The 22,207-nt window shown below is 49.2% G+C and overlaps 1 protein-coding gene across 6 annotated transcripts in view; it reads left to right on the forward strand.

The window, feature by feature from the left end:
• Positions 1-22,207, forward strand: part of RERE (arginine-glutamic acid dipeptide repeats) — a 149,104-nt gene that overhangs the window by 122,111 nt on the left and 4,786 nt on the right. For 5 of the 6 annotated variants that reach the window (XM_072354142.1, XM_072354145.1, XM_072354143.1 and 2 more), the window contains 8 exons: positions 12,557-12,719; positions 14,419-14,511; positions 15,278-15,477; positions 16,016-16,177; positions 16,986-17,099; positions 17,741-19,119; positions 19,506-19,728; positions 20,334-21,057. In XM_072354142.1, the coding sequence (XP_072210243.1) occupies positions 12,557-12,719; positions 14,419-14,511; positions 15,278-15,477; positions 16,016-16,177; positions 16,986-17,099; positions 17,741-19,119; positions 19,506-19,728; positions 20,334-21,057 (3,058 nt within the window). The remainder of the gene's footprint in view (positions 1-12,556; positions 12,720-14,418; positions 14,512-15,277; positions 15,478-16,015; positions 16,178-16,985; positions 17,100-17,740; positions 19,120-19,505; positions 19,729-20,333; positions 21,058-22,207) is intronic. The other variant, XM_072354146.1, reaches the window with a different exon arrangement.

The raw sequence follows: 22,207 nt of genomic DNA on the forward strand, positions 1-22,207 counted from the left end.
CTGTGCATCAAACAATCTCTTGTTTGTTTCCCATCCAGTCAGTGACTGAAGGTATTAAAACTTAAAGATGGCTTCCAGAAGGCAAAAATAGAGAAGTTGGATGGAGCAACGATGTTTGTGGAACATCCTGTCCTCGGGCAGTTATAAGGTTTGGGTAACACGAGGAAGAAATTTGTCCATCTTATCCTGCCTGATGCCTGCTCCTTGTTTTGGCTTAATAGAGAAAGGGAGACATTTATTCTATGGGAGACATTTGTGGCTCAATGGCTCCGTTTTATGGCAAGTTGGTCTACTTTTTATACATTAATATGGCATTCTGAGATGGTGGTGTCCTCTCTGGGAGTAAAAGAAGCAACAAAGAGGTCAATAGGCAGCTGGTGCTACAAGATTGATGACAGGATGAAAGGTGTGGGCACTACTAATGCAGCTCCATGTTTGTTCTGGTCCCCTGGTTAATAGGAGCCAGACCAGTTTGCTGCCCCTCTTCTCTCCCCACCCCAAGCTCCTTTCCGTCCTTTTCCCTTCCTGGCACAAGCTGAGTTATTCTGTGCAGTGCCTCTAGTCCCTCATCTTCAAAGAAAGTGCAGCCCAGGTTACAAACCAGCTCCTTCCTCATGCAATTGGAGAAGTCCTCCCATTTGGTTCCTGAGCCTGCATCGTGCCCCGTGTTGTTTAAGCACCAGTGCATCCCATAGGAACTCCTGATTGATTTTGCTAACTCTGCCCTTCTCTGCGGTTCAGATACCTCTAATGGTCTGTGAAGCTCCAGGATTTCTGAGCTGAACAGTAGTAGTTATAAGAACCTTCTCTACTACATAAAAGCCTTAACACTTTCCACATGCTGTGTTTTTGACCTCATGAAAAGCTGACCTCACACAGACTCAGCTTGGAGACGAGCTGAGTGTCCTGGCCAGGCCCTGATAGTGCTGTTGTGAGATTCCAGGGGGCGGGAGGGGGAAATAAGTCATGAAAAACTCGTGACTTTTGGCCAGCAAGGAAGATGTGGTGCAGGGATCTTGTTTTTGTGTTGCTTTTTGTTACTTTGAATGAGTGGCTTTGTTTCCGGTAAGCTTAATTATGACTCTTTTATTTCTTGTTTTTTGGTTACTGCTCAGAAGGTGATCCTTGCCAAAGCGTGACTCTTTGATAACCTGCATTGCTGTAGGAGAGAGCTGGAAACATAAAGCTTGCCAACTGAAAAGGAAAATCCATTGAGCCACAAAACCAGCCCTTTTTGTTTTCTTCTTCCTATCCCCTTACCGCTGTTGCTTCCCATCCATTTCCCTTCCTTCCTTTAAGTCTCTTAAGGCATCCTCTGTACCTTAATGTTAGCCTCTCCTGTTACAGATTTTGCCTGCTAATAGTTGTGATACTCGGGAGTGACGCTCTGTCATTTCAATTTAGCAGCCCAAGATGGGGAAAAGAGAGATTCTGCCATTGACAGTGCTTGTGTTTTCTTTTTCAAAGCCCCAAATATGCTCTATATGTTGCCTGTGAAGTAGAGGGCACACCATATAAGCACCATGACCCCATAGGTTGAGCACAGTCAGCGTTCTGGCCTGCACAGCATTCTTTGCATCCACTCGTGTTACAGTGTGTCTTGCAACTTGGATGTCAACAAGGACTGTGCTTTCTGCTTAGGTTTCCTTTCATTGTGTTAGAGCGATATATTTGCAAGGTATAATGGCTTAGATAATGGAAGAAGGTAATTTGCAGAGATAAGTGGTTTTTTGATCTTGACCTCAGTTTTGTTCTGGGGGATTTAATAAACTTGCAGATGCAGAAGTGATTAAAAACGTGCCATAAACCTTGCACACTCTGCTTGCTTAAAGAGGATATGGAAAAATGCATTCATCCCCATTCCCACTGTTGCATTAGATCCGACATGTAGAATAACTCAGTGGGTTGCATATCTACACTTTCGCCTTGTTAGGATGAAGTGGCATGGACAAAGGCTTTCCACCTTCAGTGCTGTGTTAGAGTTGTATTGATTTAACAATTCCAGCTCATGTTCTTATTCTGTGCCATTTGATGTGATGGATTTTTGTTGCCTGGCTTTAGAACATTCTTTTGTTGTGAGCATGAGAGCTTCTAAAAAGAATTTGTCTGCTCACCGTGGGCACACGGGTCTCCTCCCTACCTCTCCATTATTTATATCCTTGTAAGGTGAGTAATGTTTTTGTTTCAGAAGAATCTCTATCTGTCTCGCACTTGTAGCCTTTCAGAAATGCTGCAAATGGTTTTCAGCTACAGGACGAAAAGGGGGAACCTGAAGTCTTGGTTAGGTTTGAGCAGAGAGTTTTAACCCATAGCTGTCCGGGATGGATTTGGAATCAAAGCATTGAAACAAAACATGCCAGGATGGAAACCACGGCACCATGGTGGGATTTGCTTTAGGCGAGTTGTGCTTAATAGACATGTGTCTATTAAGGGGTCTGTAAGCTGCTGGTGCTGGTCATTAGGACTGACCCCACTTGCCTCTCTGTATCTTCAGAACGTTCCTCCTTAGAGCGTATTAATAACGCTGCCGAAGACAAATGAATGGGGTTGTTAAGTATTGAAGTGAAAACTGCCCTAGCGTTTTCCCTCCTCCTCCATTTACTTCCATAACGCTTATCCCGTGTTTACACAATCTTGAGTCATCGCTCTTCAGAAAGAAAACCCACCCTGCTGACATTTAGTTGTGCTGTACAAGTTTTCATTGCTTGAGCACTTAAATGATACGTAATAAATCCACATGGGCTGCCACTGAGCGCTTGGTTTTATACACGTCTGTCTTTGCCAAACCAGCCTTAACTTTTTGTTCTTTGGAATGAATGAGGCATAGCTTTAACCTTTGCAAATGAACTTCCATACAAAAGATAGGGGAAATTCTTAAGCTCAGGCTTCATATTGTGTATGATTTCTCTAGTTGCCATCTCATGGTGAGAACGGGGGAGGAGCCCTGCGGGCTGCAGATAAACAGCCATCCTGGCATGCTGCTCTTTGGGCCCGTCCTTCCTAAAGGTCATGTTGGAGTGGAAGAAGAAAAGAGAGTGGCTGGGTCTTCTTATCTGAGGAATAAGCTCTCTGGGCTGCTGATTTTGGGGTGTTTTTGCTTTGTTCTCTCTCTGGGAATGCATCATCGAGTGCTGAAAGAGTCCATTGTGTAGCTCACTTCCAAATGCTCTGCTCAGCAGCCTCCAGCATTTGCAGCTTTCCTGGGGCGGTAACAATCCCTTGGCCAAAGGAAGGCTCTTAGGAAGAAGTAGTTCCTTTAATGGGGATAATGTCTGCTGTTGAAGTCTTTGCAGATTGAGCAGCGCAGGGGACGACGCAGCTCTCCCTGCTCGTGGATGGCTGTTGGTGGCCGTGCTTTCCATTTTGTTCCATTAGAAGAGTTCTTGAAGGGTGATAGGAAAGTAAGTTAGATGCTGCCGGAGCTTGCTTGCCTCTGCATTATTTCCCCTTGTCACTGTAATTCATGTTGGCGTTGCCTGCTCGGAGGCTGCTGGCTTCCTGGCAGCTCCGGGTTCCATCAGCAGGGACACACGCCTGCTGCAGCGCTGAGAACCCGGGCTGCGGGCACCTGTGTCTGCTGAACAGAACCAGTGTGCACCCTTCAGTTACATCCTTCAATGGGTTAAAGAGCCATTAAGGATGCTCATACTATTTGCTTCTGAAGGTCTGCATGGGCAGGATGTGGGGTGAACAGTCGGTGCTGTGCTGTGGACCCACTGGGGCTCCTCGGGGTGCTGGGTTTGGTCCTGGTGAGTGAGCAAACTGCAGAGAGAACTGGATGGTGAAGCACAGAAAGGCTTTGTCTGTGTGTGTGACAGTGAGGATGGTTTTGAAGGCAGTTCTGAGACTGCTTTGCCCGTGGTATGGATGAGTTGGGGGGAACATGAGGGATGGAAAAGCTGCTTTACTGCTCACTGTGTCCCAAGTGCATCCTGCAGGGAGCGGGCAGAGCTGGTGAGTTGGCAGCAGATTCTGAGGAGGGAAATGCAGAGGAAGAAGGCCTGCAGTGCTTTTTAGAAGCAAAGCAAAACCCAAAGTGAATGCACATAACCAGTATCAGAGCTCCGTTTGAGTTTGGATTGAATGTGGCACAGCTTCGGATCCTTTGGGGACTTGGAATTTAAAGTGTCCTGTGGGAATTGATGCCTCGTCCATCTCTCCTTGTGGGCGTTCCTTCATCTAGGGTATTCATCTGCTAGGAGTCACTGTAAGGGAATTAAATGGTGTTAACTGAGGCTTTGCTGGGTTTTGTTCTTGGGTGTTGGGTCTGTCATTTCCAGCGTGCTGCAGGTAATAGATCAAAACGAGTGACCCATGCTGTGCCTCGTAGCTCTTCCACCTTTCCCCACATGTCATCTATTCAGTAATTCAAACGTCCTTACAAGCCTTTATACCCATACGGTAAATAACTGTTCTTTCTGATTGTTCCTTCTTCAATGGAAAGCAATCATATGCACAGGTATCTCTTTGCAGCGTTCAAATTGCAGTTAATTTAGCTTTTAAGCGCCGTGGTCTCACTTTCAGCTTGTCCACGCGGGCAGATGGGCTGGCACACTTGTTCAGAGGAAATGTCATTTTGTTACAGAAACTTAAACTGATGTGCAGCACAGTGTGCCTGCTGCTGGACCTGCCCATTGCACTGCATGCACCCCGCTGTTCTCTGGTTCCTCCTTGCCTTTGGAGATGGAGGTTGGGAGGGATTGATGGGAACGTGGGGACGTCACACCGTTCTTTCAGATTGGGGTGCACACAGATTGGCTGTGGCAGGGACGTCCTCCAAGTGCAGAGATGGGCTCCAGTCCATCCCACTGCAGAGCTGAGCTGTGGCGCTCAGACCCGGAGCAGTTGCTGATGCTTTTATGCGGTGTAAAATATCCAGTGCAAAAATTCTTCTGTGCCTGAGTGAAATGCCAGGTGTTCCTTGGGCCTCTGCTGCCTGTTTGTGCATGAAAGATTCATGGAATGTTTGAGAGAGATGCTAATAACGCTGCTGCGAGGCTGCCGCAGGAAAACACAGCGATTCCATTTGTCTTAATGCATCGTTTTCTGTATTTCCCCTCTTGTTTCTGTTGTTGGTACCATTTGCATGGAGCTGATGTCTCCAGTGCTCAGTTTTCTTTGTGCTTTCCTAAGCTGGCAGGGTTAGGCCTTGCAGTTGGCAGAGGTTGGGGGTTGTGGTTGGCAGAACAGGATGCTGCCAGCCCAAAAGCTGGACAAGCAGGTAGGGAAGAGTTAAGCTGCACAGAAAAGCTGTCGCAGGGTAATAGTGTTGCTGTTGAATAACTTGAGGTGATGAATTGTTTGAAGCAGCAGATGCATTTTGGGGGCTGAGATGGCTGTCACTGCTCTGATTTGCTCCTAATTAATGGAGAACTGCACGTAAAGCTGAGAGCATTCTTAGGTTATTGAATATTTCATATGGAAAACACAGAGATTCCACGTTCAGAGAGACTGCAAAGATGTCAGCCACCAAGGATCTCCTTCGAGCACTTTGTTTTAGAGCACAGTCCTTCTTTGTGCCTGCTGGGCCGGCCTGCATGGAGCCACCTGTGTCCTGTGGTGTGCATGTGCTGCACAGCCTTGTGATCCCTAAAGCTCTGCCATGTCACCCACCAGCGGTTTGCAACTGACGTCCTTTCTGAGCCAGCCTTCGTCCTGCAAGCTGGATGTGCGGCACACAGAGGAACCCATTGCTGAAGGGAACATTTGCTTGTGCAATACATGTGTTCTCCTGGTGTGTTTGGCCCCGAGCCCAAGCGCTGCCTTAATAAACGTTGCTTCACAAAGGGAAATCTTTCACAGCTGGAAGCAGGACGTGTCCCCCCCCATGTGGGTATCTGGCAGCCCCCATCTCAGACTGGCACGTGAAGGGAAGGCAGTGCTGAATGCACAGCAAGGGGTATTTGCAGCACGGAGCTCTCCCGTTGGTCTGTGCCTTTGAGGAGTCGTGCTGGCATTGCTGTATGAGCCCACAGGTCTGGTAGGGCCACAGAGGAGGGTGAATGGCTCCTGAGAAGGGAAAGAGTGAAAAAAGGAAAGATAGAATGTCAGCATTTCATCCTGTTGGAAGCTCAGGGTGCTGCTGTGAGCAGCTGTTTGTCTTTGTTTGCACATAGTGCAGCCTGCCCTCTGGCCAACTTGGAAACATTCATCTCCCAACAGCTTTAGAAACGTTGTGGCTACAAGCTTATCGCTTAAAGGGAGAATATCCTTTTGGGACCTGCGTGAGGATAAACGGACTCCAATAGGCTCCATGTTTATGAAGGAGGCCAGCGAGTGTTGTTGTAACCTCTTGGTTGTTGTTGTTCTTTTGAAGTTCTCAATTGTAAGTGCTTCTCCTTTGGTTTCTGACAGCTTGATTGCTACGTGAATACAAGCCACTAATTAAACTGATCGCTCACTGCCTGCTGGTAAGCATCACCAGGCTGTGAGCAGGGAGGACTGCAGTGCTGGGCTGTGTGGAATACCTGACTGGGGCCTCCCTGGGCTTCCAAGGCACATTGGCACAGCCTGCCTTTCACTTCTGAACTCACATGTATGCATTACAGTAAGCTGCAATGAATTGGTCTTTCTCGTAATGCTTTGTAACTCTTTCTGTTGTCTTTTGATTGGGTTTTGCTTGCTGCGGGCTTCTTTTCTTGATAGAAAGCAATTGAGACAGAAGGAGCAGCAGTAACCGAGGGATAAGCTGCTTATGTGGCACCTTTTTGTGTTTGATGTCCTGCCTTGAGAGCTGTTATTTCCACTGTTGCTCCATAAACAGGAAGAGCTGGGAGCACCCCGCGCCCTCTGCACTTCATCTAGAAAATCTCCTGCTTTGGAGGAATGTTCTTGGAGAGCAGTAAAAGGAAAACAGCTGTGCAGGGATCGGATCCGAGCGGACTGAGTCTGTTTAAAATCAAGGCTTAATGATGGGGGTGGATGTCAGAGAGCTTTTGTTTGCGGGAAGTTTGTTTCTTTGTGCACAGCAGACCGAGCAGGAACCCCCTCTACCTGCACTGCAATGGTTGCACCAGCTCCTTCAGTGCTTCCAAGTGCAAAGTGAGGGCTGTTGGCTTGTTCAGGTGCTGCTTGGCTGCCTCAGAAGCTTTGGTTAGAGGTCAGATTGAGCTGTCCCAGCATGGAGTCAGGGCTTTTCATCACAAAGCAACTGGTTGCGAAGGCTTCAGCTGCAGGAAAAAAGGGGATGGCGGGTTCTGCTCTGTCTGCGTGATTTCATTTTTGCTTTCCTCATTAGCAAAGAGGGTCATTTCGTGTAGTTTGTTGCCTCTTGTGTCATTTTTTGGTATTTTCTGAGCGCTGTCTGTTTAAATACGGCTTCAGTAAATGTCGAAACTCAGCAGCTCCCCTATGGGCGGTGAGCTGCAAAGGGCGGAAGCTGCATGTCAGTGCAGATAACACTCACGTTTGACAAGCCAAGCCTTGTGTGATTCATCACAGATGTGTCTGGGAAACCTGAAACATCTGCTCCGTGGAGATGGGAGCACAGCAGTGTGGAGATGGGAGCACAGCAGTGTGGAGATGGGAGCACAGCAGTGTGCAGCGCACCGGGGGCTGTGGCAGAGCTGGTGGTTCCCAGCAGCAGGCCTCGATTCTCATTGCTGTATTGAAATGAAAGCAATTACAGAATGCGACGTTCAGAACACAAGTGACTGATTCCTTATTTACCATTCAGCTCTCCTCACCCTGTTAAAAGGGATAGAACCGACAGGGTTTCCATCTGGGGCTGGGACTGGGTCATTGCTGGGTCGGCTGTGGACCTGCAGAGCCATTGGGCTCACACATCTGCCTGCAGAGAAGCAAAGAGGGAACCCCTCTTTTTTGATAAGGTAATGCAGTAATAGAGACACAGGTGAGAGTGTGAACACCTGACTGAGATGCCGGGGCGTTAATTTCCTTGCTGAATATTACAATATGACCATTAATGTTTTAATACTTAGTTAAAAGCAAGTGCGGGATGCTGCCGTCCCTTCACCCAGGGTGTCACTTTGTGCCCGTGTGCCCATTTGCAAATTGATCTTTCATTTAAATTAATGGAAGTTGACACACGAGCCGCAACAGAACGTAGCCCGTTCTGAGCTAGAATTACCAAAGTCTGCCAGTGTTTGGGGTCGGTGTGAGCTGCTGAGCGTGCTCAGCCCCATAAAAGCCATAAAGCAGAGCTGCTGTGGTCGAGGGAAGCGTTCTCATTTCCCGGCAGCCATTATGTGCTGCAGTACAAAAAAAACATCTTTTCTTTTAACAGTCTTTTCTTAAGCTCAAAAATGGATTCCCCTCCAGCCACTGTCATTCAATTATCACCTCAGGAAATGCACAGATCTAACTGATGATCCCTTTAAAGCAGCTGCAGTCCTCCACCCCCTCCCACCCTTCATTTCTCTTCCCGCTCCAGTCATTAAATGTAACGCCGCCGATGTATATTTTATGGGGTGACCCTGACGGCTGTCGCTTTGAGGGTGTGCGGAGATAATAAGATTGTGCATGTAATGAAGGACAGATAAATGGGAGGATGTTTACGGGATGGAGTGCGGTCGCTTTAACAGCTTTATGGCTTGCTGATGCACGCCTGCTCTCTCATGTGTGCACCCACGTGAGCCACAGCCAACACCTTCGCCTTGGATCGTGCGTTGCTGGGATGGGGCAAATAAGAGCTCCTAGAAATGTGGGTTAAGAGAAGCTGCGAAGGGGCAGTGAGTAGAAAACAAGTCCTTAACAGATGTGGATAAGGCGAGCAGGTGCTTAATTCTTGGGCTGTTTTGATAACCTCTTAATTGATCCAGCTCCAGAGAGAGCCCTGCCTGGCATACCTGGTGGCAGTGCTGGGGAACCGCCGTGATGCTATCTAGAGAGGATCTAATCATTAGTCATGGATGCAGCCAGCAGCCTGCAGTCCCCTGGGGATCTCAGGGCCTCTGATTAACAAAGAGGAGTCTCTGGAGGAAGAAGCCGTAATTACAAAGCTTGCTTTTCCTTCTGGCATGACATACAGCTGGAAAGAGAGGGTCAACAGCTTCCAGCTGCAGCGCAGGCTCAGAACAAAGCATCGCTGGTTGTGCAGAGCTGCTCAAACTGGTGCTTCCAGCCCTAGAAACAAGGAACAAGAACTGGTCACCAGGACAGTTAGCAAAGGGTCCCTTCTGGGACGTGCTCGTTATCTTATTTCCTGCCAGGATATTGCAACCTGTGATTGCAAACAGTGGAGAAAGTTAGCAAATAGGCTGCGTGGAAGTCAGCAGTTAAGTGTGGCACTGAGCCCTGATACGGACGTTCTTTCAGGCTGTGCAAAATAACGTTTGGATTCCTCTGGTTTGCTGAAACCACACGGCCAAGCGGTAGGAATGAAACAGGGATATTGATCCAAGAGAAAAGCAGCTTGTATTAAGGGCAAAAGGGGGCTGAAGGGGAACAGCCCACAGCAGGGATGAGCCTGGCCTGGTAAGCCTGGTGGTGACGGCTGCACTGTATGCCTTAGAAAGCACTGCGTGGTTTTTAATTTGCTTCTTGCAGCATTATTAAGGTATTGCTCGGTTTTAAAAGCCTCTCTTAACATTCCACTAATATTTTAGGTTATGCAGTATTCCGATGCAGGCATTCATCAGTGCTCCCGAACAGGCTGCGGAGACTTACTGCTTAATTAGAACATATGCAAACCTATTTGTCACAGCTGACAGAGCCACGCAGACCGGGCTTCAAACTGCAGTACGCAGCACTGTGGTTGTGCAGCCCATGCACCCGGGTGGTGATGCTGGTGATGATGCTGGGGCTGTTCAGTCCAGGAGAGGTGCAGGATTAGCTGAAGTGGCTCAGTGACATCCCGATGTGAATTCATTCAGACCACAGCTGGACAATCTGTTCCCCTCTGCTCCGCTGTGGCTGCTGGTGGGGCTGTTTGGGGGGAGTTGTTGTTTACCTTTTCTGTTTAATTACAGCCTCACTGCCCCCCCCCCCCCCCCCGGTATTTTTTCTCCTGACAGAGCTGGGCTCTGGGGAAATTAAAGTGCAATTATGATGTTTGCTCACTCTGTTAAAGCACAACAGATACTTGAAGGTAAGTTGGTGCATTTGTGCCGCTGCTCCATGGGAGCGGTGCTGCAGCGGGGCTCAGCCTTTGTGTACCCAAGGCAAGACTAAACACAAACACAGGGCACAGCTTGTACTGTGTGCTGTGCGTTTGAAAAGCAGTGATAAGTGAGAGAGCAGGGCATGCTGCTCTGCTGGCAGTTTGTTCAAGGCGGGGAGGAGGCAATAAGGGCTGCCCTGGGGTTGTGCAATGTGGTTGGGACACGTGGGCTGAGCTGCAGGGGCTGAGGTTGGTGGGAGATGTAAGAGAAAGGCGGAGGGGTTTATTGCTGATAGATGGAAGAGAGATGCTGGGGAGGATGGAGGCTGTTGGGAACCTCCTGGCCAGTGGGTCCGCAACATTCCTTTCCCTTTAAAGCCTGGAACACAAGGAGAAGGAGATGAAGTGTGGCTTTTTTTCTGTGGCCCTGCAGCGTGGGGTGGCATGGCATGGCCTTGGCAGGAGGTAGGAGGAGGGTGAGCTGCTTGCAGCTCATGGGATGGGTGCAAGCTGAGCTGCAGGGCGATGTGCTGCTGCAGGGCCTCATGGTGAGGTGAGCTGAGAGCACCACAACAAAATGATTGTTACGGGCCATTCGTGTTTGTGCTTCTCTGTTTGCTTGCAAGCAAAAAACACGGGCTAATTTGCAAGGCTGCCTTTTGTAAGCGGGCCTTTTGATCAATGCCCGCCTGTGTTAATGTTTCAGTAGGCTATTGATTTCTGCAACAGCTTTTGTTCCCTGAATTGATGTGCGCCGGGGGTTCGGCAGCACACGCTCTGCATGTTTGATTAAAGTTCATTTGACTTCTCTTGCAGCGAAGCTGGGAGCTGTTTTCCTCCCGTCGGTAGAACCGAGGCTTTCCCGACGTTTCCCTTTGTGCTGAGCTGCTGCCACCCGTGCAGCCCCAGCGAGCTGCTTCTAATCCTTCCAGGCTGGTTTAATCCCCCAGGTAGACAATACAGCATTGGACAGCCAGGCAGCTAATAAGATCTGGCGTGGAATCTTTGCAGAGCAGCGTGTTTGTGTGTGTGTAGCACTGGCATCTCCTGTTGGTGCTTCCCCTTTGCCTTCTGCTGCTGTCTGTCGGGAAGTTGAGTCACTCGCTGATAAGGGATTGCAATGGTGGCACAGTTCATCGTTGAATAAACTTTGCTTTCAGCTTTATCTGCGCGGTTGTGAGTGCGGTTCCGAGAGGTTCTCAGGGAGAAGAAAAGTGCTGTGCTCACAAAAATGGCATTTTTCATAAGTACGCACCATTTCTTCGTTCCTTACATGAGCTTTATCTTATGATGCAGTGCAGGCGTGAGTTGTTAAACTTCCCCTGGGACCTGATGGGTTCGCCGTGTGTAAATAGAGCTCAAATAGGTTCCCGTTTCCTCTTTTATGATGGGAGGAAAACAGATTGGATTGCACCCTGCCATTGCCATATGTCAGAGGACACGTCAATTCGCCGACATCCAGACGGAGGATTTACTGAGCTGTTCCTCCATGCTGACACCTGAGGTTTTGCTCTCCATGAATTTATAGGTATCGTTTGTAAGAGGCTTTGTGTGCAGAACAGCATTGCCCACGCTTCTCCGCAGAGCCCTGCGTGCCTCCTGGTGCCAGTGGTGCCCCAGCCCAGCAAGCAGCACCAGGCCGACATGGAGCGTGCTGCAGGGGAGCTGGAATGGCACTGCCAAAGCAGCAGGGCTCTGTGCTCCTCCAGAAACACATCTCAGCTGCCTCTGCCAGAAACCAGAGCGGTGGCTGTGCTCTTTTCCTGGCGTTTCTATTTTCAAATGAGGCACGGATGAAACCCTTCAAGTGTCTCAGATGTCAGCAGTTAATGTCTAGAACAACATCCTCCTTTTGTCTTACAAGTGTTTCGCCGGTGCAGATGTTAGTTACGGCTGTAATTGCTTGTTTGAGGCCCTTGGGAGAGGTTGGATTAAGGGTGTGTCTTTATTAGCCTCACATTGAGCGACGTGCCCCACTGAGAGCAGGCTGGGTGTATGGGGTCTGGTTGCACACAGTGCTGTTCAGCCTTCTCTATGTGCAGCCCATGTGTGTTGGTTCTGATGCCATTTTCCAAGGGGCTGCTCGGAGTTCATCCGTTTCCTCTTGCTACTTAAAAGGAGCAGCACCTTCTCATTTGGAGGCAGATGAGGAAACATGATGGGCTTTCAAAGTAAGAGAGATTAAAACCACACACTGTGCAGCTGCAGAGCTTGTGGGGGCTCCAGCAGTGCCAGGCTGGAGACCTCAGACTGCTGTTCCAGGGGAGGTGGAGGGCAGCAGAAGGCCTTTAGCTGCTTCTCTGCCTCCCTCCCTCCCCCCCCACCAGCAAACAGCACTCACTGAAGGTTTTCCTGTTCTTTCTAAAGGATTTTTTTCTCTGGCTGAAACGCATCGTGAAGCTTCCTGTAAAAACACGTATATAGAGCAAGAGGGAGGAGAAGAGCTGACAAGTCAGAATTGCTTGCCCCTCTAACATATTCCTTCTGTATTTGCAGGGAGAACTAATCACCTTCTATTACTATTGGAAGAAAACCCCTGAAGCAGCAAGTTCTCGAGCCCACCGTAGGCATCGAAGACAGGCTGTGTTTCGGAGGATTAAAACTCGAACTGCTTCCACTCCGGTCAACACTCCCTCCAGGCCCCCCTCCAGCGAATTCTGTAAGTGAAAGCTGAAAGGCCTGCATTTATCTTTGGTTAGGTGCAGGGAGAGGCAGTAACATAGAGGTGCCGTACCTTCCGAGTGAATATGGCAAGGAAATGGAGTTCAGGCAGCTGCCCTCTGCTGTTCCTGTACCATTATGCTGGGATGTGGAAGGCATCTTTGATCAGCAGCGCTGTGTGTAGTTCTTAAAAGCATCGCGTTAGGATGGAAACATTGCCCTGATGCTGAATTTCCTTGGTCTCGTGTCGCGCTTTCTCCAGGCTTATTACAGTAATGGGAATGAGAAAATGCGAAAGGAGAGAAGTCCTTTCATCCTTACACGGTGACCATTCCATCTGCTTTATCACAATGTGCTGCTGCAGGCAGTGCTCCTGTGTCTTCATTTAGCACAGAAGTGCTTTGGCCTTGATTGAAGCGGAAGGGTCTAAAGAAAGAATAATTGCCCAGACCAGCGCGATGTGCTGTGTTGTAAGAGGTTCTGGTTACTAATGTGGTTGTGCATTTAGAAACGGTTCTGTCAAGGGCTGATGGCATCCTGTGAGCCTGAAGTCTTCCCGTGGACTAAACGCAGCACGTTTTGTGTGTCTTTTAAAGGCAGAATTCCAGGGGTAGTAGAGAGTGTGGTAAGTAGGGGAGGACAGAGAATTGAAGGGAGAGTTGTAGTGAGATAGCAAGGATTGTAGCCTGATGTTAGCTGTGCAATTGAGGCTTAAATACCCATGAGAGTTAAGGCAGAAATGCTGGTGGTGCCAGCAGCTGCTGTTTAGTTAAACAGGACCCTGTGTTGATTAGAAGAGTAATGAGTTGATGACGGGTGCCAGTGGCAAGTGCTGTAACACTCTGTAACCTGCACGTATGACAAAGTAGCCTCCCAGAACCTTTGGAAAATCAGTGTTCTTCCATCAGGGGCTTCTTTTCTAATTAATGATGTGAACCAAAGATGCCACACATCAGAGTGATATCCTCAACAGGGTTTTCTGCTTGTGACAGTTTAGGGATCCATTACATTGTCAGTTCAGAGTGAGTGGTTAGAAGAATGCAGCGCTTTCAACAAGGAAGGATTTGGTCGAGAGCTGTTTTAGAAGACAAGGAAGGGTAAAGTTTGTGGTGTCTGCACATCTTCTGTGGCTTAAGTGGTGCTTTTTAGCTCTCAGCATCGTAGTTAGATAATGTGTTACATACTGGTTGCAGCAAAGGAAAGTGGCTGGGGCTGTGTTGTCTGCTTCTTTGAAATGGGACGTTCTTAAGATGTAATGCTGCTATGGGTTGCCACTCAAAGGAGCCTCGCAGTAAAGACTGGAAAGCTAAAGGGATCCTCTTTTAAATTTGACCAGGTTCTTAGACACAAAGCTCCTTTCTCTCCTAAGTTGTGCTGTAGGAACACTGCCTCCCTCACGAGCACAGTGGTGAACAACAGCTTAATTGGAGAGGTGTAATGTACCAAACCTAAAGTTCTGTGAATTGGATCATCGGATCGCTTTGTACATTCCTGCAATGCCTTTTGCATCTGGAGATTCACCAGGCCAGGTCTTGTTTAGTTTGCAGAATCTGATACTATCAAGGCCGCATGGTTGTAGGAAGTCACAGAACTGAAGCTGATGGTTATTGCAGCCAGGTGGGCAGAAACAGAAAATCCTGATGAATGTTTTTGTTCTTTTCTTTCCCCTTTTCTCCTCTTTTTCTTTACTTATTCAGTGGACTTGAGCTCGGCCAGTGAAGATGACTTTGACAGTGAGGACAGTGAACAGGAGCTGAAGGGCTACGCCTGCCGTCACTGCTTCACAACCAGTATGTGCCTGATTCTTGCTGTGCTTCCCTCCCTTTGCTGCTGCCTTTTGTACACAGGTTCATCCAAGCATGTGCATGTATGTGTACAGCTGTTCAGAAAGCGTGGGGTTGAATCAGCTGAAACATGCAGCACTCAGAGCAGAGTTGGTAATGACTTACGGCTGCAAATTACTATTGCTGAGACAGAGGAGAGTCCTGGGAGGTAGCCATTTCTGCAGTAAAGTCTACAGATCTAAACAGAGTTCTTGTTATAAAGCATCTGTGCTCAACAAATCAACACTGAGCAGTGACTGTCCTATACAAAACATCTTCATAGGGCACCAGCATGAAGGCTGCCTCGTATTTGGGCGCATGCGTGGCTTGGTGGGAGCTCCATGGTAAGGGAAGGAAATGAGAAGTGCACGGTTCACTTCTCTTCTAAGAAACCACAGCCTCGGAGAATAATAGCTGCCTGTCACTTCCCAGGTAGAGCAGATGAGACTTCTTCCTTTGTTATTTTCAGAGCTGAAGTTGCTTAAGTAAACAGCTTTTAAATTGAACATTGAAGAAGCTGTGCGCTGGAAGGTCGATTAAGCTTGGAACAGGGCAAAGTTGATGGAGATTTCACAATTAGCTGCAAGTAGAAAAGCAGATACTTCCGTAGTGATGTGGATTTCCTGGTGGGTTGGGGTTCTTTTTTTGCTTTGCTGTTGTAATAATGCAATACACTTCTGCTGACCATCCAGCTAATTGCATATTTCTGAGCTGTTGCTTTTTCTGCCCCAAGCCTCCAAGGATTGGCACCACGGCGGTCGAGAAAACATCTTACTGTGCACAGATTGTCGCATTCACTTCAAAAAGTACGGAGAGCTGCCACCCATTGAGAAGCCTGTAGACCCTCCGCCCTTTATGTTTAAGCCTGTCAAAGAGGAAGATGATGGACTTAGTGGAAAGCATAGCATGAGGACAAGGCGGAGTCGAGGCTCGGTAGGATTCACACTGTTGGTTCCTTCATGTTTCTATGTGTTCTGTAAAAAGGAGGTGTTGCCTTAGGTGGTCTAAAATGAGTCTTGGTTCCTCTGTCCCACCTGTTTGCCTCTCATCCAAGAGAGTACTGCACTGGGAGGGAAACAGCAGTAATTACTAGAGCCTATTCTGCTGTGGTTCCTTATGGCATAGCAGCAGCACTGTGAAACTATAAGTGGTTGGACTTGATTGTTTGCATGCCCACAGACACACAGATGTGTATACACATACACAAACATATATATAATGTTTTTAAATGGAACGATAGGTCTCCACCCACCTCACCCCCTGTGTATGTTTGCACACTTAAAAACATGTCTGCATGTTTTATGAAGAAAATATAACATGTGGACAGTAGCAGCTGAGGGAGCATCATGTTCTCATTTCTATCAGACAGTACTTGAGATGCACCTTGCTGCGTGTGTTTTGGTGTGGGCATAGTTAGTATTTGCCTCACAAATGCTGACTGGGATGAATTTTATGTGTGTTACCCAAATAGATGTCTACACTACGTAGTGGTCGTAAAAAGCAGCCAGCCAGCCCTGATGGTAGAGCCTCACCCATTAACGAAGACATCCGTTCCAGCGGCCGCAACTCACCTAGTGCTGCCAGCACCTCCAGTAATGACAGCAAAGCAGATTCAGTGAAGAAATCCACCAAGGTAAAATCTCCCCATCCTTCTTTTGTGTCACAACTGGGCACCCGAGGCCTCTTCCATCAGCTTAGTGAGATGCAGATTCGAGGGGACTGAGGGATCACTCAGTGACATAGAAATTCCGACTTGTGTAGCTGTGCAAAACGTTTAATGATGCATCTCACTGATGCTTTATTCTCATGCATACAGATGTGATAAAAGCCATTAAAGTATCCCCACACGACCTCACTGCTCTTGTGATAAAGTAATCCTTCATTTTCAGATGCAAATGCAAGTGTTAGGCTCATGGAAATAATACCAATCAGAAATGCTACATCCCAGACAAGTAGACAGTTTTGCTTTCTTAAGCAGCACTTAATCTTTATTTATAAAGGAATATGAATGTGTAGTAATTGAGAATACTTCTGTTACTGTTTTGCTGTATGCGATTTACTTGTTTTTCAGAGCTAGCTGACACTTTAGGTTGTTTCACTAAGTGCTTTTCCATGCGAGCACTGACGAAACAAAGGCAGATGAAGAAAGAAGCTTGCATTAAGCACTGTAAATTGAATAGCAGCAAGTTAAAAATAAGTACCATTTCAGGCTCTTAGCAGGAGGGCTCCATCCATGCCCTTTCTGTAGGACAGGAAAAAATAAGTTGAGCAAATGCTGACTTGGATCATGTTAAATACTGGAGATCTCAACTTCTGATAAGTTCTCCCGCTCCATAGGAACCCTCCTTGTTTGTGTTCAGCATGAAAGCACTGACTTGCGTTTCGTTTACTTCTGCGTTTACATCACTGGTAACCATTCTCTTCTGCTTCGTTTGTGGCAGAAAATAAAAGAAGAGGTATCTTCCCCTCTGAAGAATTCCAAGAGGCAGCGGGAGAAGGCGGCGTCTGACACAGAGGAGCCCGAAAGGTCCAGTGCCAAAAAATCCAAAACTCAAGTGAGTATTTTGAGAAATATTTTCAATTTTGGGAACAGTTTTGAGTGTGGGAGGGAGCGCAAATCCTCCAACAAACCCAGAACACAAAACCAATGTAGGCCACAGCAAATTTTAACTTAATCTGTGGCTAGAAAGCAACCCGTACTATAATGTGTTCCGTCTGTTGGAAAGCAGTGGAACAACATGGGGTAAGTTCAGGAGTCTGTTTGTTTTATACTTAAGCAATACAGGAGGAACTTACTTAGTTTATTTCCCCCCACACACTCCTCAGATGTTTTTTTTTTTAATTGAAATTTGGCTTTCCCTTTTCTTTGACAAGTTAGAACAACTCTGGAGTTGTCATAATCTAATAGTATCTGGGCTGAGCCTTCTCTTCTCCAGGCTGGGCAGCCCCAGCTCTCCTTGCATCTGCTCTAGCCCTGCACTTGGCTTCAGGGCCCTACATTGGATTCTCCCCATGTGTCCATCTCTGGTTCTGGGGGGCCCAGAACTCCGTGTTCTGTGGCGGTGCTGCCTGTGCTGCTTTGTCCCTTGAGCTTCAGGGGGTGGTTTTGGCACTCAGCACGTGTCCCAGGTGCCTCCCTGTGACACGCTGCATGCAGTTCCTCACGCACACCTGTTTCTCACTCCTCCTCCTGCAGGAGATCAGCAGGCCGAACTCTCCCTCGGAGGGTGAGGGTGAAGGTGAGAGCTCTGACAGCCGCAGCGTCAACGACGAAGGGAGCAGCGACCCCAAGGACATCGACCAGGATAACCGCAGCACATCACCCAGCATCCCCAGCCCTCAAGACAATGAGAGCGACTCAGATTCATCCGCTCAGCAGCAAGTGCTGCAGGCGCAACCCCAAGTACTGCAGGCACCCAGCAGCTCCGGCCAGGCTCCTCCTCCCATGCCCCCCATCCCAGCCCAGCTGCCAGCACCGCTGCCAGCAGCCTCGAGTGCTTCTGCAGCTCCGACACAGGTTTCACCACCAGCATCCCAGGCCCCCAGTCAGCCCCAGGCCCCCGCGCCACCTCCTCCTCATTCCCACATCCAGCAGGCCCCTGCTTTGCACCCGCAGAGACTGCCATCACCCCACCCGCCCCTGCAGCCTCTGAATGCATCGCAGAGCCAGCCCGCCCCAGCCTCCTCGCAGCCCCACTCGCAGCCTCCGCTGCACGCTCAGCCCCAGCCTGCCCCGCACAGCCTGCAGGCCCAGCCCCTGCTGCCTCATCCCGTACCCCCCCAGCCGTTCTCTCTCCCCACGCAGTCGCCTCAGTCTCAGGTTCCCCTTCAGACACAAGCGCCGTCTCACTCCCACTCTGCACTGCAGGTGTCTCAGCCCACCCTGCCGGCCTCAGCCCCGTTGCAGCAGGCCCAGCCTCCGCGGGAGCAGCCGCTGCCCCCTGCGCCCATGGCCATGCCTCACATCAAGCCTCCCCCCACCACCCCCATCCCGCAGCTTCCCACCCCTCCATCCCACAAGCACCCTCCTCATCTCTCCGGCCCTTCTCCGTTCTCGATGAACTCCAACCTGCCTCCGCCACCAGCTCTAAAACCCCTGAGCTCCCTCTCCACTCACCACCCTCCATCTGCGCACCCTCCTCCCCTGCAGCTGATGCCCCAGAGCCAGCCGCTGCAGTCCTCGCAAGCCCAGCCTCCCGTCCTGACCCAGAGTCAGAGCCTTCCCCCATCCGCCGCTCACCCCCCGTCCGGACTCCACCAGGTATCCTCGCAGCCCCCCTTTTCTCAGCATCCCTTTGTCCCCGGAGCCCCACCATCCATCACCTCTCCTTCGTGCCCTTCCACTTCCACGCCGCCTGCCGTGCCCGGCATCCCGCTTCAGACTTCCATCTCCACGTCAGCAGCTTCTAGTGGGAGCGTGCCAGTGGTGATGTCCTGCACGCTGCCACCTATCCAGATCAAAGAGGAGGTCCCCGATGAGGCTGAGGAACCAGAGAGCCCCCCGCCTCCACCACGAAGTCCATCCCCAGAACCGACTGTGGTGGATACACCGAGTCATGCCAGCCAGTCCGCCAGGTATCCTCCTTTCTCTCCTAATTGTTGTCCTTATGTTGTCGGATCAGAAAGCTGCTGAATGCGTGTGAGAAACCAGCTTCAGTGAGATGTGAATGTGTTTTACACGTGCATCTTGTCAGCCCTTGTTTTAATCAGGGCTTTGCTGTTCTTCTCTGTAAAGCTGCTTCTTCAGGCAGGGTAATGGAGGTTGTACTTGTGAGAGGAGTATTGTGCTCTGCTTGTCTGTGTTATCACACGGCACAATTAATTCCTTTTATTCCCTTTCAGGGAAGCAGGTGGTGCTGTTCTCAGTGTACAGTGATAACTTTTCCTCCTTGACATGCAGCTCTTATACCTCAGTCTTTCCCCTTCCCAGGAATGACCTCTTTCTGTTTTGTTTCCCTCAGGTTCTATAAGCACCTGGACCGTGGCTACAATTCCTGCTCAAGAGCAGATTTGTACTTCATGCCTCTGGCAGGATCCAAACTGGCCAAGAAGAGAGAAGAGGCCATTGAAAAGGCCAAAAGGGAAGCGGAGCAGAAAGCCAGAGAGGAGAGGGAGAGAGAGAAGGAAAAAGAGAAGGAAAGAGAGAGAGAACGTGAGCGTGAAAGAGAAGCAGAAAGAGCTGCGGTAGGTTTATTTGTAGCTAAAAGCTGCTTAAGAGGGTGGATAGTGACTGCAAAGTGCACGTCCCCACAGGTGCCGGAATGCACGTGCAGCCAGGTATTTGTGAATGTGGAGCCGTGTGTTAAGTGAAGGCCGGCCAGCTCTGAGCATTCCCAGCCCGCCTGTCGCTTTCTTCTCTAAAGGAAGTGGAGAGTTTCTATTCGCAGCCTATAATTGTGTGTGGGAAGGCAGTGCAGCTGGGGATAACTGGGCTGAGTGTTTACATGACTTGCAATAGATGCTCAGATATGAAAAATGCTTTGTAGGTGTAGATACAATTATTTTGTGTAACACTACCTTTGCGGTGCAGGCACAAAGTCACTGCCTTTATTTTGTATGATGGGAAGACCCAAACTCCATTCCCACTATAGAAAGTCAGTGCAATTAATCCTTGGTTTGTTATGCTGTGTTTCGGTAGCCTGATGGAAAGGAATGATGACCTTTGGGCTCATAGAACGGGGAGGCTGTTAATGCATTACCGATGCTTGAAACACAAGGGGGGGAAATGCATGCCAGTGTTGGTAAGCCAAACGAGTTGAACTTAAGCATCTCTTCCCCCATTGGTGCAGCAGAAGGTATCCAGCTCCTCCCATGAAGGCCGCCTCGGAGAGTCGCAGCTCAGCGGGCCAGCACACATGAGGCCTTCGTTTGAACCCCCACCAACCACCATCGCTGCCGTCCCGCCCTACATTGGCCCAGACACACCTGCTCTACGAACGCTGAGCGAGTACGCCCGTCCTCACGTCATGTCTCCAACAAACCGCAACCATCCCTTCTTCGTCCCCCTGAATCCCACCGACCCTCTCCTGGCCTACCACATGCCCGGCCTCTACAACGTGGATCCCACCATCCGGGAACGAGAGCTGAGGGAGAGGGAGATCCGGGAGCGAGAGATCCGAGAGAGGGAGCTGAGAGAGAGGATGAAGCCCGGCTTCGAGGTGAAGCCCCCGGAGCTCGATGCGCTGCACCCGGCCACCAACCCCATGGAGCATTTTGCCAGGCATGGCGCACTGACTATTCCCCCAACAGCAGGACCTCACCCATTTGCTTCTTTCCACCCGGGTTTGAACCCTCTTGAAAGAGAGAGACTTGCACTGGCAGGCCCGCAGTTAAGGCCTGAGATGAGCTACCCTGACAGACTGGCAGCGGAGAGGATACACGCGGAGCGGATGGCATCGCTGACCAACGACCCATTGGCACGGCTTCAGATGTTCAACGTCACGCCTCACCATCACCAACATTCGCACATACATTCGCATTTACACCTACATCAGCAGGATCCCCTCCATCAAGGTGAGCTCGGGAGCTGGCTGGGCAGTTGGCTTGGATCCTCTGCCCAAAACAGGCACGCTGTCACCTGGAGTTAGGAGTCCTCTGTTTTCCTGTATAGAACCTGGCTCTTGGGGAGTATAAGACTGTGATATCTGAAATGCAAACCATTATGTTATTATGGAAGGGCACAGGGCAGTAATTAAGTGCTAGTAACAGTACAGTGATCCTAGAATCACAGAATGACCCGGGTTGAAAGGGTCCACAGTGCTCATCCAGTTCCAACCCCCTGCTATGTGCAGGGTCGCCAACCAGCAGCCCAGGCTGCCCAGAGGCACATCCAACCTGGCATTGAATACCTGCAGGGATGGGGCATCCACAGCCTCCTTGGGCAACCTGATCCAATGATATCCATTTAGACTCTGCACTGTCACTGTGAGAGGCATTTAAGAGCTTTTAAGAAAGCAGCAAGGAGAACTTGATCTCTTGAGCCATTTGTCGTGCCAACCACGTGGCTGTAGTTGAGCTAAAGTTCCCTGTCACAATTCTCCTAAGAAATATCTAAACTGATGGGTTGGCATCTTTCTAGTTACGGTGTATTCTTACATATGGAAAAAGTTTTTCCCAAGGTATTCGGTAGTGTCAAAATGAATTGGTGCCTTGTTCGTTTCTAAAGTAAGCCACACAGTTGCTCCTCTGAGCGTGTCGTGAGTCTGGCACTAAGCAGAATTTTTCTGGTAGTAGACCAGAGAGAACATTGCAAGCAAGGCACCAGGTGCAGGAGCAGCCAAGGAAGGAAAATGAGAGAAGGCCAAGTACTGACAGTGCAGCTCCTGGTGCTTCTGGGTACAAATGTACTGTTAGTGCAAGCAAATATAGCATACTTTGCCTTGGAGCATATGCATTAAGCACGGTTTCCTTCCCTTCTTGTTGAGTAGGGGAGGAATTTGAATGCTGTTGCAGTGCACTCAGCAGGGGAAAACTTAATCCTATAAGCAATTTAAATAAATACATATATATATATGTATGCAATTAGGGGAGAGAAATTGCAATGCCAACTAAAGGTAAGAGCAGACAGTTTTTTGTGTTCTCAGTATTGAACAGGTTTCTCTTTCTGGGTTCACCTGCACTGGTCTGAGCAGGGCTGGTCAGCAAGCAGGCTCTGCTGCTGTGC

The sequence above is a fragment of the Excalfactoria chinensis genome, chromosome 20 (assembly GCF_039878825.1).
Source record: "Excalfactoria chinensis isolate bCotChi1 chromosome 20, bCotChi1.hap2, whole genome shotgun sequence".
NCBI classification, from domain to species: domain Eukaryota; kingdom Metazoa; phylum Chordata; class Aves; order Galliformes; family Phasianidae; genus Excalfactoria; species Excalfactoria chinensis.